The 16,602-nt window shown below is 38.3% G+C and overlaps 1 protein-coding gene across 1 annotated transcript in view; it reads right to left on the reverse strand.

Moving 5' to 3' along the window:
* Positions 1-16,602, reverse strand: part of kcp (kielin cysteine rich BMP regulator) — a 112,084-nt gene that overhangs the window by 56,570 nt on the left and 38,912 nt on the right. Inside the window, exons 13-22 of the mRNA XM_061970459.2 lie at positions 13,322-13,407; positions 13,146-13,236; positions 12,969-13,068; positions 12,690-12,775; positions 12,533-12,626; positions 9,673-9,822; positions 9,484-9,590; positions 9,307-9,400; positions 6,051-6,224; positions 5,891-5,973 (exon numbers count right to left, since the gene is read on the reverse strand). Coding sequence (XP_061826443.2) covers positions 5,891-5,973; positions 6,051-6,224; positions 9,307-9,400; positions 9,484-9,590; positions 9,673-9,822; positions 12,533-12,626; positions 12,690-12,775; positions 12,969-13,068; positions 13,146-13,236; positions 13,322-13,407 — 1,065 coding nt within the window. The remainder of the gene's footprint in view (positions 1-5,890; positions 5,974-6,050; positions 6,225-9,306; positions 9,401-9,483; positions 9,591-9,672; positions 9,823-12,532; positions 12,627-12,689; positions 12,776-12,968; positions 13,069-13,145; positions 13,237-13,321; positions 13,408-16,602) is intronic.

Raw genomic sequence — 16,602 nt, forward strand, 5'->3', positions numbered from 1 at the left:
CCATGTTACGTATCTTTTGCCATGTTATACTATGTCGTGTTATGTTATGCCATGCCATGTTATGCTGTGCCATTTTATGTTGTTATTAGGGCTGGGCGATATATGGAATGTACTCGATATATCGCGGGTTTGTCTCTGTGCGATATAGAAAATGACTATATGGTGATATTGGAGTATACGTTCTCACGCAGTTGCTTTTAGCTGCGGGCATTACACTACAGGCTTTTATCACTCTTTCTTGTCTCTCCTCACAGAGACATAAAACAAGCGCACCTTCTTACATACGTCACATACGTATACGCCCTCGCGGAGCAGAGAGGTGGCAGCATGGGTAACGTTAGCTGTGGTTCGAGTGGAAATACGAGAGAAAGAAGGTGCGAATCTGGTAACAAATGAAGGAAGAATTAATTCCCAAGTAAAACAGCAGGGGGTCCATCGTCTGGCGGTGGTTTGGCTTCAAGCGGGAAGATGTCGAACAGACAACCGTAATTTGTCAAGTGTGGGGGAAAAAGCGTTGCTACAAAAAGTAGCATTACTGCTAATATGTAGCATCATTTGAAAAGTCACCCGCTAGAGCAGGGGTGCTCATTACGTCGATCGCGAGCTACCGGTCGATCTCGGAGGGTGTGTCAGTCGATCACCAGCCAGGCATTAAAAAAATAGTCCTAAAAATGAGCGATCATAAATCTTCACTATGACGTCACTTTGGTCACTTGATTGACATTCACGGCACCCGAGGGTCTTCTGAGATGACGCTGGCTGCTGCCAGCTCATTAAAATGACCGACTGGAAGGCGAGAAACACTTTATTTCAACAGACTCTGGCGCCGTACCTGTCATCAAAACTCCAAAGACCGACTGCACAGTTGCGCTAACAAAACGAGTCTCAGAAAGCTGGCGTGCACAAGCTAGCAAGCTACGGAGTTTGCCGACAATGTATTTCTTGTAAAGTGTATACAGAGGAGTACGGAAGCTGGACAAATAAGATGCCAAAAACCAACCACTTTCATGTGGTATTGGACAGAAAGGAGGACTTTTTTCTCCTCCATTTGAAAATGCGGACGTTTTTAGCACCACTGTCTGATTCCTATCAATGCAAGTCATCACAATCAGGTAATACACCAACTTATATTCTTGTCTTCATGAAAGAAAGGAATCTATATGTGTTAAACATGCCTGTATTATCTTTAAACACCTTAACTTGTTAACAATATTAACTATATGTGTTAAACATGCTTGTATTATCATTAAACACCTTTAACTTGTTAACAATATTAACTATATGTGTTAAACATGCTTGTATTATCTTTAAACACCTTTAACTTATTAATAATATTAACTATATGTATTAAACATGCTTGTATTATCATTAAACACCTTTAACTTGTTAACAATATTAATTATATGTATTAAACATGCTTGCATTATCTTTAAACACCTTTAATTTATTAACAATATTAACTATATGTATTAAACATTCTTGTATAATCATTAAACACCTTTAATTTATTAACAATATTAACGATGTGTTAAACATGCTTGCATTATCATTAAACACCTTTAACTTATTAACAAAAACATATATTTCATAAATAGGTAAATATAAATGATATATATGAATGAGGTAGATCCCCACGACTTGATCAATTGAAAAGTAGCTGGCCTGCAGAAAAAGTGTGAGCACCCCTGCGCTAGAGAATGAAGAGTGCTTGAAACTCCGCATGTCAACATCTCCGTTCGGTGCCACACCAACAAAATGCCGAAGCAACCATTTCCACATCAACACCGTATGAAACAAATAGTCAACAACAGAAGGAGATAACGTCCGCAGGAACCTACCACATAGCGAAGGACATACACTATTTGATTTCCTATTATGCAGCTCTTTTTTATTTGACACTTATTGAAATATCTTGTGTGACATCATGCACAAAAGTGCACTTTATTTGTTTTAAACTATTGTAGTGGCGTTCTGTACAAAAAGTGCACTTTAATTGAGTGTTGTTTTGATATGTCATCTTAGTGACATCATGCACAAAAGTGCACTCATAGCTTGTTTTAAAATGTCTCTGACAATCTTGCACTTTCTGTTTTGGAAATGACATGAATGTTTGTGCCACTGCTTAATAACTCTTTCATAAATACACTTTTACTTGTGGTTTCCCTCTCTGCATGAACGTTTAAAATGAGCACATATTAATGCAATATGAACAAAAATGTTTTAATTAGAGATGTCCGATAATGGCTTTGTTGCCGATATCCCGATATTGTCCAACTCTTAATTATTGATTCCGATATCAACCGATATCGTGAAATTAACACATTATTATGCCTAATGTTGTTGTGATGCCCCGCTGGATGCATTAAACAATGTAACAAGGTTTTCCAAAATAAATCAACTCAAGTTAAGGGAAAAAATGGCAACATGACACTGCCATATTTATTATTGAAGTCACAAAGTGCTTTTTTTTTTTAACATGCCTCAAAACAGCAGCTTGGAACTTGGGACATGCTCTCCCTGAGAGAGCATGAGGAGGTTGAGGTGGGCGGGGTTGAGGTGGTGGTGGTGGGGGGGGGGGGGGGTTTGGGGTAGGGGGTAGCAGGGGGTGAATATTGTAGCGTCCCGGAAGAGTTAGTGCTGCAAGGGGTTCTGGGTAGGGATGTCTGATAATGGCTTTTTGCCAATATCCGATATTCCGATATTGTCCAACTCTTAAATTACCGATACTGATATCAACCGATACCGATATATACAGTAGTGGAATTAACACATTATTATGCCTAATTTGAACAGGTATGGTGAAGATAAGGTCCTTTTTAAAAATATTAATAAAATAAAATAAGATAAATAAATTAAAAACATTTTCTTGAATAAAAAAGAAAGTAAAACAATATAAAAACAGTTACATAGAAACTAGTAATGAATGAAAATGAGTCAAATGACGTGTTAAAGGTTAGTACTATTAGTGGAGCACAATCATGTGTGCTTACGGACTGTATCCCTTGCAGACTGCATTGATATATATTGATATATAATGTAGGAACCACAATATTAATAACAGAAAGAAACAACACTTTTGTGTGAATGAGTGTAAATGGGGGAGGGAGGTTTTTTGGGTTGGTGCACTAATTGTAAGTGTATCTTGTGTTTTTTATGTTGATTTAATAATTTAAAAAAAACAAAAAAACCAAAAAAACGATACCAATAATAAAAAAAACGATACCGATAATTTCCGATATTACATTTTATATATTATCGGACATCTCTAATTCTGGGTATTTGTTCTGTTGTGTTTGTCATTCTTGTTTGGTGTGGGTTCACAGTGTGGCGCATATTTGTAACAGTGTTAAAGTTGTTTATACGGCCACCCTCAGTGTGACCACATATGGCTGTTGACCAAGTATGCTTTGCATTCACTTGTGTGTGTGAAAAGCCGTAGATATTGTGTGATTGGGCCTGGACGCAAAGGCAGTGCCTTTGAGGTTTATTGGCGCTCTGTACTTCTCCCTACGTCCGTGTACACCGCAGCATTTTAAAAAAGACACAAATTGTACTTTTTGAAAGCCATCTGTAAGATTCCTAATGAAACCTTTAGCTTGACGCTCCTCTACTTTCTCCTGCTCCGCTTGCTGCGGCAACAACAAACAAACTTTTCTTTTTGTATCGTTTACTTAATAATTCAAAAAGGTAAAACAATAACGATGTGGGAACACCTGAATGGCAAAATAAAGAGAGTTTGTTACAGTAGGTGTTAGATAAAGCAAGACTAAGAAAAAGTAAGAGTGAGAAAAAGTAAGAGTGAGGTCAAAAAACTGTGTGGCTCAATTCCCCCGCACCTGACTGCTATTACCCATAATGCACTCTGTCCAAAAACCAACCTACCACACAGATCCTTCCGCCATATATGCAATTTACACAGTTACGTCATCAAACTATTTAGACAAATGTAATAATTATTCTAAGCATGCAAATAAAGTAAATAGTCCCATTTTGGCTGAATAAACATAAACCATAAAAATGTAAATGAACTTAAACAGCATTTAGGCTCCTACACCATCCATCCATTTGCTACCGCTTATTCCCTTCGGGGTCGCGGGGGGCGCTGGAGCCTATCTCAGCCGATACAGATCATTTTGAAACTGATACCGATAATTTCCGATATTACATTTTAAAGCATTTATTGGCCGATAACATCAGCAGTCCGATATTATCGGACATCTCTAGTTTTAATGTAGACACATAGAAGAATCATACTGCTGTGATTATATGCATCAAGTGTTCATTCAAGGCTAAGGCAAAATATGGAGATATATATTGTGTATCGTGACATGGCCTAAAAATATCGAGATATTAAAAAAGGCAATATCGCCCAGCCCTAGTTGTTATGCCATTTTATGCCATGTTATACCATGCCCAGAGGTGGGTAGAGTAGCCAGAAATTGTACTCAAGTAAGAGTACTGTTACTTTAGAGATTTATTACTCAAGTAAAAGTAAGGAGTAGTCACCCAAATATTTACTTGAGTAAAAGTAAAAAGTATGTTGTGAAAAAACTACTCAAGTACTGAGTAACTGATGAGTAACATTCACACACATATCATATATATATATATATATATATATATATGTATATATATATATATACATACACACATATATATATATATATATACACATATATATATATATATATATATATATATATACACACATTTATATATATATATACATATACATATACATATATATATATATATATATATATATATATATATATATATACACACACATATATATATACAGTATATAATTTATATTTATTTATTTTGCCGTTTTTGTTTACATGTTAAAGGTGTTTTAATGAATATACATGCATGTTTAACATATAGATTCCTTTCTTTCATGAAGACAAGAATATAAGTTGGTGTATTACCTGATTCTGATGACTTGCATTGATTGTAATCAGACAGTAGTGATGATTACGTCCACGTTTTCAAATGGAGGAGAAGAAAAGTTCCTCCTTTCTGTCCACATGAAAGTGGTGGGTTTTTGGCATCTTATTTGTCCAGCTTCCATATTCGTTTTTATACACTTTACAAGAAATACATTGGCGGCAAACTCCGTAGCTTGCTAGCTTGTTTGCGCTGGCTTTCGGAGACTCTTATTTTGAAAGCGCAGGCGCGATGGAGCGGCACTTTTATTGTGAAGACAGGAACTGTGCAGTCAGTCTTTAGGCTTTTGACGGGATGTACGGTTGAAATAAAAAAGGGTCTTTTTTCCTTCACACTTTTGATTGATTGATTGAAACTTGTATTAGTAGATTGCACAGTACAGTACATATTCCGTACAATTGACCACTAAATGGTAACACCCCAATAAGTTTTTCAACTTGTTTAAGTCAGGTCATGTGACCACCTGGCTCTGTTTGATTGGTCCAACGTCACCAGTGACTGCATCTGATTGGTGGAACGGAGTGAACGTCACCAGTGACTGTATTTGTTGAAACGCAGGCACTATGAAGGTCTGTCTGACAGACCAAAACAAACAAAGCGTGCATTAACAGATCGATAAAAAATAGTAGCGAGTAGCGAGCTGAATGTACCGGTAGATAAAAGTAGCGGAGTAAAAGTAGCGTTTCTTCTCTATAAATATACTCAAGTAAAAGTAAAAGTATGTTGCATTAAAACTACTCTTAGAAGTACAATTTATCCCAAAAGTTACTCAAGTAGATGTAACGGAGTAAATGTAGCGCGTTACTACCCACCTCTGACCATGCCATGTTATGTTGTCATGCCAATTTGTGTCATGTGATGTTGTGATGCTATGCGATGTTATACTATGCCACCTTATGTTGTGATGCCATGCTATGTTACTGTATGTTACGTTATTTACAATGCAGTTGCAGGTCCTGCATGAGTCAGTAGGATGCGCAAACTCGTGGCCGTTGTGATACTCCTTCCCGGCATAGCTGCATCCTAAAGCAGAGGAGGTCATTGTCACACGGTAGCTCGTTTGATCCTGAAAGGTCAACTTTTGACTGACTGTTCCTCACCATTGCAGTTGTTACGACAGCACGTTCCCGACAAGGGAGCGTTACAGTGAGGACGAGGACATTGCGTCTGGTGGCAGTCGATCCTGCCGCTGGCACACTTACACTCCTCACACGCACTCACTGGGTTGGGAAAGGCTTGTCCATCCACAAACACGTGGTTTTCAAAGAAACAATCTGAGGACGATAACCACATTCAAAAAATAAGAAGAGTTGTGTCGTGTTTTCTCGGAGTACACTGCAAAAACTGAAATCTAAGTAAGTAAATATCTCAAATAAGGGTGATATTTGCTTATTTTCTGTCTGATAAGATCATTCTTCTCACTAAGCAGATTTGATGTTAGAGTGTTTTACTTGTTTTAAGTGTTTTGCTCCTAAATGATCTCAGTAAGATATTACAGCTTGTTGCTGAGATTTGATGACCTATATTGAGTAAAACATGCTTGAAACTAGAATATCAAGTGTTGCAAAGCTGTGTCATCAACACTCACAAGTAGAAAACTACTTTTTTTAAGTAATCATTTCTTATTTCAAGCATGAAATAAAAAAATCATGACTTTGACACAATTGTGTCTCATATTAAAACAGATCAATCAAATCAAATCAACTTTATTTATAAAGCACATTTAAAATTGACCACAGGGGTAGCCAAAGTGCTGTACAATGAACAGGTTCAAAGATAATACGAGTACCGAGCAAACACAACACAACACAAACAAAACACGATAAAAAATAAATAAATAAAATAGAATAAATAAAAACATAAAAACAGGTTCACAGCAGGTGTATTATGGGGCGCCATTGCAGGATGGATATCACTCAAGTGTTAAAAGCCATGGAATAAAAGTATGTTTTTAAGAGAGATTTAAAAACAGGAAGAGAGGAGGCTTGTCTAACACTCAGAGGTAGGTTGTTCCAGAGCTTGGGAGCAGCAGCGGCGAAAGCTCTGTCACCTCTAAGCTTCAGCCTTGTGTCAGGGACCGTCAACAGCAGCTGATCGGCTGATCTTAAGGATCGGGTGGGGCAGTAAGGCTGAAGGAGGTCGGAGAGATAGGTTGGCGCGAGGTTGTTTAGACATTTAAAAACAAATAAAAGGAGTATAAAATTGATTGGATAACGCACAGGGAGTCAGTGAAGGGACACTAAAATAGGGGTGATGTGCTCACGTCTGCGGGTCTGTGTTAGCAGACGAGCAGCAGAGTGACAGCCAAATGGACTTTACTGTTTTATTTTCAATGAAACAATAGAAAATATGTACTCATATAGTAGTACAGTTGGCACAGTACAGTACACTGACAGTTAATATTTAAACATTTAACATGTGACATTTCTAACTATTTGGAACAGAAATAGTTCATGCACATTCAGATGAATTCTTCAAAATAACAATTAAAACATTTTTGGCCGGGGGCCGGGCTGTATATATGCGCACTAATTGACTGAAAGAGCACGCACTTGGCGCGATGATGTCATGTTATCTATGGAAAAATGCATTTTTAGACTTTATGATTTGCCTGAGCGGCTAGGAGACCCCGAGAGTAACAAGCGCTTGCCTTGTTGCCTTTCCATTAAGAACAATAAATTAGTTTTTAGTATAAGTTTGATGGTTACAAGAAATGTAATGCAGAGCGCATATCATTATGTCAAGATAATGGCACTAGCATTTACTTCATTTAAGAATATTTTTCAACATATTGAGCAAAAAGGTCTCATTTTCTACCAAGAAAAGTACACTTGTTATTAGTGAGAATATAATTATTTTAAGGTATTTTGGGTTCATTGAGGTTAGCTAATTTTAATTTGGAAAGTCTTGACAAGCCAAATTTTCTTGTTCTATTGGCAGATAATTTTGCTTAGTTCAAATAAGATACCCTTCATTTTTGTATTTTTAGGGACCGCAATGTCCCTTTGGGACAGAGGACCCTATTGTAATTGTAAGGTTTTATTATTATTATACCGGCCGCCTCTTTGAGCTGTAATTTGACCCCCTTAACATGCTTCAAAACTCACCATATTTGACACACCCATCAGGACTGGCGAAAATTGCAATCTAATAATAAACCAAACTCCAAAACTCAAAATTGCGCTCTAGCGCCTCCTAGGAAAAAACACAAACAAAACTGCCTGTAACTTCCCGTAGGAATGTCGTAAAGACATGAAACAAAACCTCTATAATAATAATAACTGGGATTTATATAGCGCTTTTCTAAGTACCCAAAGTCGCTTTACATGTGGAACCCATCATTCATTCACACCTGGTGGTGGTAAGCTACTTTCATAGCCACAGCTGCCCTGGGGTAGACTGACAGAAGCGTGGCTGCAATTTGCGCCAACGGCCCCTCCGACCACCACCTATCATTCATCATTCAATTCACCGGTGTGAGTGGCACCGGGGGAAAAGGGTGAAGTGTCCCGCCCAAGGACACAACGGCAGCGATTTTTGGATGGTAAGAGGCGGGGAGCGAACCTGCAACCCTCAGGTTTCTGGCACGGTTGCTCTACCCACTACGCCATGCCGTCTATGTACCGGTAGGTCTCATTTAGACCTAGATTTCATACACTGACATCTTTCAGCAAAAATCAACAGGAAGTTTGCTATTCCCCCTTCAAAACAAAATTTTAGTAAAAAGAGTCTTTTTTGCCTCTTTGAGCTGTCATTTTACCCCCTGAAAATGCTTCAAAACTCACCAAACTGGACACACACATCAGGACTGGCAGAAATTACGATCTAATAAAAAAACCTAACCCCAAAACTCTAAATTGCGCTCCAGCACCCTCTAGGAAGAAAACATAGACAAAAGTGCTCCTCGGAAGAAGACAAACAAAACTGCCTGTAACTTCCAGTAGAAATGTCGAAGAGACATGAAACAAAAACCTCTATGTAGGTCTCACTTAGTCCTACATTTCATTCATTGACAACCCCCAGCAAAAATCAACAGGAAGTTTGCTATTCCCCCTTCAAAACAAAAGTTTTGTAAAAACCGGTCACCTTTTTTCAAAAATGATCTCCTCTGAGCGGGTTTGTCGTGTCGGCTTCAAACTAGCACAGGAGAGAGATTGAACCTTTCTGATTCAAAGTTGACCAAAGAGTTTTAATTACTGCTCCGGTTTGGATTTTATGTGCTGTCAAAGTCGGTCCCGTCCATCGCTGCTTGCAGCTTTAATTTTTTCTTGTTTTTGAACACTGACTTTTTTCAGTATGTGTGTGTGTGTGTGTGTGTGTGTGTGTGTGTGTGTGTGTGTGTGTGTGTGTGTGCACCTGGACACTTAGGGCAGCACTCCCCGGGTGGTGTGTATGCGTTGGTACAGTTGAGTGGTGGGCAAGGTCTTCTCTCACACTCCACAGTGCCATGCTGAGAGGACAAGCACACAAGGCAGGGTGAACAGGGTGGAGGCTGACACTGAGATTGCAGTTTAATAGGCACGTCATGCTCACCAGACATGTGCAAAGTTGGCATGGCTGGTCCGGGGTCACAAACCTCTGCCCGTTGCTATAGATACGATGGTGATAAGTGCAGCTGTCACACACTGTGCAACAGGAACCTGCAGAAGTGCATCCAGTTTAGTGTACTCAATACCGACACGACCTCCTTAAAAACACGCAATTTGCGTTTTTTTGCTTTACCAGTGGTCTTGGTGGGATGCTGACAGGCGGTTGGGGCGCACTGGTTGTGAGTACACGAGGTGTCTCCGTCCACACATGTGCAGCTGGAGCATGGATCTTCTGGGTGCCACCTGGAGCCGTCCTCATACTCCAAGCCCTCCAACACACACGCTGCAATGACATGAGGAAATTCATAGAAATATACTGGACATTGTATTAGGTACACCTGCAAAGTCTGCAATGTAAGAGCTGCAGCAAACTCATCACAACGATGTTTTAACAGACATTGCCACTGTTTCAGTGCAAAATATAATAGTTTTGTGATCTAAAATGATTGTAGATTGAGGAACGTGAGTGTGAATGTTGTCTGTCTATCTGTGTTGGCCCTGCGATGAGGTGGCGACTTGTCCAGGGTGTACCCCGCCTTCCGCCCGAATGCAGCTGAGATAGGCTCCAGCACCCCCCGCCTCCCCAAAAGGGACAAGCGGTAGAAAATGGATGGATGGAATAAATATAAAAAAACATACATTCTGGATATACTGAATGACATAAAATGTAATAAAACAACATTTTGAAAATAAGTAAAAGTACTTTTTCTTTAATTTGAAAAAATTACAAATTAGATATCAATTACCGTATTTTCCGCACTATAAGGCGCACCTAAAAACCTCCAATTTTCTCAAACAGTGCGCCTTATAATCCGGTGCACCTTATATATGGACCATTATTGAGCCACAACAGGTCTCACAACTACGGGATGCATAACGTAACCCCAGCCTCTACTGTAGTGTCTATTCTATGTGCCTTATAATCAGAGGTGGGTAGTAACGCGCTACATTTACTCCGTTACATCTACTTGAGTAACTTTTGGGATAAATTGTACTTCTAAGAGTAGTTTTAATGCAACATACTTTTACTTGAGTATATTTATAGAGAAGAAACGCTACTTTTACTCCACTACTTTTATCTACATTCAGCTCACTATTCGCTACTAATTTTTATCGATCTGTTAATGCACGCTTTGTTTGTTTTGGTCTGTCAGACAGACCTTCATAGTGCCTGCATTTCAACAAATACAGTCACTGGTGACGTTCACTCCGTTCCACCAATCAGATGCAGTCACTGGTGACGTTGGACCAATCAAACAGAGCCAGGGGTCACATGACCTGACTTAAACAAGTTGAAAAACTTATTGGGGTGTTACCATTTAGTGGTCAATTGTATGGAATATGTACTGTACTGTGCAATCTAATAATAAAAGTTTCAATCAATCAATCAAAAGTGTGAAGGAAAAAAGACCCTTTTTTATTTCAACCGTACATCCCGTCAAAAGCCTAAAGACTGACTGCACAGTTCCTGTCTTCACAATAAAAGTGCCGCTCCATCGCGCCTGCGCTTTCAAAATAAGAGTCTCCGAAAGCCAGCGCAAACAAGCTAGCAAGCTACGGAGTTTGCCGCCAATGTATTTCTTGTAAAGTGTATAAAAACGAATATGGAAGCTGGACAAATAAGATGCCAAAAACCAACCACTTTCATGTGGTATTAGACAGAAAGGAGGAACTTTTTTTCTCCTCCATTTGAAAACGTGGACGTTATCATCACTACTGTCTGATTACAATCAATGCAAGTCATCAGAATCAGGTAATACACCAACTTATATTCTTGTCTTCATGAAAGAAAGGAATCTATATGTGTTAAACATGCATGTATATTCATTAAAACACCTTTAACATGTAAACAAAAATGGCAAAATAAATAAATATAAATTATATACTGTATATATATATATGTATATATATATGTATATATATATATATATATATATATATATATATATATATATATATATATATATATATATATATATATATATATATATATATATATGTGTGTGTGTGTGTATATATATATATATGTGTGTATGTATATATATATATATATATATATATATATATATATATATATATATGTATGATATGTGTGTGTATGTTACTCATCAGTTACTCAGTACTTGAGTAGTTTTTCACAACATACTTTTTACTTTTACTCAAGTAAATATTTGGGTGACTACTCCTTACTTTTACTTGAGTAATAAATCTCTAAAGTAACAGTACTCTTACTTGAGTACAATTTCTGGCTACTCTACCCACCTCTGCTTATAATGCGGTGCGCCTTATAGTGCGGTGCGCCTTATATATGAACAACGTTTTAAAATAGGCCATTCATTGAAGGTGCGCCTAATAATCCGGTGCGCCTTATAGTGCGGAAAATACGGTAGTATATTAAATATAATAATCAATTTAAAAAATATATTTATTACATCAAATTAAATATAGTAAAATCCAATTAAAAAAAAGTAAGTGTACTTATTTTTACTTGTTTGATTAAATATATAATTTGTAAAATACAAATATAAATGAGTATGATAAATGTATGTCCTAATTAATTACAATAAATGTGGATAGACTGAATGAAATAGTATATAATACAATTTTTTTTTAAATATAGTTGTGTTTGATTAACTAATAAGTCATAAACTAGGCATATGAATTGGTGTAATACATGTATGTCTTAATTAATAAAAAATAGAATACACTGAATGAAATACAATAACATTCATCTTTCAAAATAAGAATTGTTGTTTTGTTTAATAAATAAAAATTAGTATAATAAATTTAATAAAAAAATAATTATAATAATTATTGATAATGATTAAATTTGACTAATTAAACAACTTTAATACCTGAACAAACAAAAAACATTATAAATACATTTTTCATACGCCGAGCAGGAGAAAAATAATGAAATGTATTTCCATAATAAGGAATAAACTACAATGAATTAGACTGTGCAGGTGTCAGGTATGCTGTGCTGTAAATACCTTTGCAGACAGGACAACACAGATGTGGGTCTATTATTGGGTTGGCGCACTGCACGGGGGGACACTTCTCTTCATGGCAAACTACATTTCCGCTCTAAAATACAGAACATATCATCATGGTGTGTTTCATGGTGAAACGGGTGCTGTGTTGACTTACCTTACACCTGCACTGCAGGCAGGGTCCACTTCCAGGTGGGACAAACCCTTTCCCATCTGCATACACCCTTCCATCAAAGTCACATTCTGGGAGAACACACAAACAGTATTTATTCATCTCTTTTCTTCAATGACACAACATAAGAAATCAACTTGCACAAGCTAATAACATTGGACCTCACTGGGTTGTGCAGGTCTGCCCAATGTCGTACTGACCGTTGTGCAGGTCTGCCCAATGTCGTACTGACCGTTGTGCAGGTCTGCCCAATGTCGTACTGACCGTTGCATACTGGACAACATTCTCCCTTGCGTTTAGCAGGATGGCTGCAGTCTGGCGCGGGACAGGACGCCTCCAAGCGCTGACAGGACACTTCACCTGACTGACAGAAGACTTTGTTTCCTTTCTTCTCACACAACACGTCCCGTAACGACACAAGCGCCTAAGAACTGAACTCACAGAGCAGCGACACTGAAGACAAGGGTCGCCTGTGATTGGGAACTTCTGTCCATCCAGGTAGACTTTGGACTCGTACTCACACTGATCACACCTATAAAAGTACATGGTGAAGACGATATTGTATAAAACATGAAACAATTCTAGCTTGTTTGAAAGTGTTAGGGCAGCTTTGTTACCGTGGACAACAGTCACCAACACGATGGACAGGATTTGGACAAAACAAGGCAGGACACGGGCGAGGTAAACATGCTACATTTCCATCCTGGAAAACATTTTTATTGTATTATATCATAGTTCAAATAACAGACATGGCATCTTATTTTTTTTGTGATGTAGTGATTGGAGCACATACTTGTTGGTCACAAAAAACATTCATGAAGTTTGCTTCTTTTATGAACTCCTCTTGACAAAATTAGCGCAGCTCAGCTAAATTTGTTGGTTTTTCTGACATTGACTTGTTTCTTCAGCATTGTCCACATGTTTAAGTTAGGACTTTGGGAAGGCCATTCTAAAACCTTCATTCTAGCCTGATTAAGGCATTCCTTTACCACTTTTGACCTGTGTTTGGGGTCATTGTCCTGTTGGAACACCCAACTGCGCCAAAGACCCAACCCCTGGGCTGATGATTTTAGCTTGTCCTGAAGAATTTGGAGGTAATCCTCCTTTTTCATTGTCCCATTGACTCTCTGTAAAGCAGCAGTTCCATTGGCAGCAAAACAGGCCCAGAGCATAATACTACCACCACCATGCCTGACGCATACCTGCCAACTTTTGAAATCAGAAAAACCTAGTAGCCAGGGTCCAGGAACGCAAAATGATTGATTGCATTCAGACAGGTTAAAATGTTGCTAAAACCATCACTTTTCTATCAGTCACAGTGACTTTTCAAAACAAAAATATTACAGCAAAAATCATATGGGTTGATTGACATGTTTATTCTGTAAGCTAACTTCAATAGTTTGAAATTATTTTGACAGTTAATGCCAGTTATCCTGTCAACCTTTCACAAGACTTCAATTTGTTCATTGAAAGTATAAACACTTTTTACAGTAAACAAATTGTAAAACAGTACTAAACAATTCCATAAAAAAAAAAATTGGTGTCATTATTAACTTTCTGTCCAAGCTTGTATAATCTACTGCCTTGTTCAATTGTAAAAAATATTCTGTGCCTAAAATTCACATTTCTATCACAATTATCATACTGTAAACATGGTAAGGTAACTTCATTAAAATTAATAGTCCTGTCAATAGCATGGAATTACAATTCAAATGTAGTTTTTTTGTAAGCCTTTCAAAAGAATTCAAAATATGAAAAATTAATGACAATTAATTGAAGCCATCAGACACTTGAAAAGTGGCACATCACATCTCTAATGTAATCATTTGAACTTTTCAACAGAAATAGCACTGCAAAGATATTAAGGACATACTTCTGTATTTTGGTAGTTATGCTGTCAACATTTAACAAGATTTCTTCAACTTGGACTTGAAAGCATAAATAGTATAAACACTTTTAACAGTATAACAGTACTAAACAATTCCAATAGATAACATTGGTGTCATTACCTTTTTGTGGCTAAAATCCAAATTTAGCAACGGCATTAGACTTGTGTTTTTTTGTCCCAACGTGGTCTTTTACATGGCTAATTCCTCCGTGTCCGATCAAAAAATCTTGTCTGCACAAGGTGCAATTCGCGTCGTTTTCACCCTTTTTGGAAGGGATAATTATTCCCAGATAGGCTTTTGAATATTCTTCACGGAATGACTGCAGTTTTCTTTTCGGTTTAAGACTCGTATGCGATTTTTCTCCGGCTGATTCCATGATCGTTCGCTCGTTTGGAAACAATGGCAACTGGTGCCTCGTGCTTGGCAGCGGTGCTATAAATAGCCTCGCACATGGCATTCGGAATGGCTCGATAGGAAGTTACGGGAAGCAGTGTCGATTGTCATTGTTGTTACGCGATTTCGTGAATAAAACTTTAAAAAAAATTTTTTTTTTAATTAATGAAAAATGCGATGAGGTGGCGACTTGTCCAAGGTGTACCCCGCCTTCCGCCCGATTGTAGCTGAGATAGGCTCCAACGCCCCCCGCGACCCCAAAGGGAATAAGCGGTAGAAAATGGATGGATGGATGGATGGATAATGAAAAAACATATTTTTTATCACTGCAACCGTAACCCGGAATAGGTTGATGAAAACCGTACTAATTACGGGAAAACCGGAGTAGTTGGCAGGTATGTTATATCATAGTTCAAATAAATAATTAAACAGACATGGCATCTTATTTTTTTTGTGATGTAGTGATTGGAGCACATACTTGTTGGTCACAAAAAACATTCATGAAGTTTGCTTCTTTTATGAACTTTTATGAACTCCTCTTGACAAAATTAGCGCAGCTCAGCTAAATTTGTTGGTTTTCTGACATTGACTTGTTTCTTCAGCATTGTCCACATGTTTGAGTTAGGACTTTGGGAAGGCCATTCTAAAACCTTCATTCTAGCCTGATTAAGGCATTCCTTTACCACTTTTGACCTGTGTTTGGAGATTTTCTGGAGGGGCACTGAAATTCGGGAGTCTCCCGGGAAAATCGGGAGGGTTAGCAAGTATGGTTTGGGGTCATTGTGCTTTTGGAACACCCAACTGCGCCCAAGACCCAACATCCGGGCTGATGATTTTAGCTTGTCCTGAAGAATTTGGAGGTAATCCTCCTTTTTCATTGTCCCATTTACTCTCTGTAAAGCAGCAGTTCCATTGGCAGCAAAACAGGCCCAGAGCATAATACTACCACCACCATGCTTGACGGTAGGAATGGTGTTCCTGGGATTAAAGGCCTCACCTTTTCTCCTCTAAACATCTTGCTGGGTGTTGTGGCCTAAATTTGTGTTTCATCTGACATCACATGGACAAAGATAAAACCTTCTGGTCAGATGAAACCTGAACCTTCATGAATCTTCATGAAGTTTGGTTCTTTTTTGAATTTATTATTGGTCTACTGAAAATGTGAGCAAATGTGCTGGGTCATAAGTATACATACAGCAATGTTAATATTTGCTTGCATGTCCCTTGGCAAGTTTACCTGCAATAAGGCACTTTGCCAATGGAACTGGTGCTTTACAGAGAGTAAATGGGACAATGAAAAAGGGGGATTAGCTCCAAATTCTTCAGGACAAGCTAAAATCATCAGCGCCCGACCCGCGGATAATCCGCGGACTCCGCGGTTGTGTCCGCAAACTGCGCATCTCTAGTATAAACCTACTCAGTGGCCTAGTGGTTAGAGTGTCCGCCCTGAGATGGGTAGGTCGTGAGTTCAAACCCCGGCCGAGTCATACCAAAGACTATAAAAATGGGAGCCATTACCTCCCTGCTTGGCACTCAGCATCAAGGGTTGGAATTGGGGGTTAAATCACCAAAAATGATTCCCGGGTGCGGCCACCGCTGTTGCTCACTGCTCCCCT

This window comes from Nerophis lumbriciformis, linkage group LG10, assembly GCF_033978685.3.
Source record: "Nerophis lumbriciformis linkage group LG10, RoL_Nlum_v2.1, whole genome shotgun sequence".
NCBI classification, from domain to species: domain Eukaryota; kingdom Metazoa; phylum Chordata; class Actinopteri; order Syngnathiformes; family Syngnathidae; genus Nerophis; species Nerophis lumbriciformis.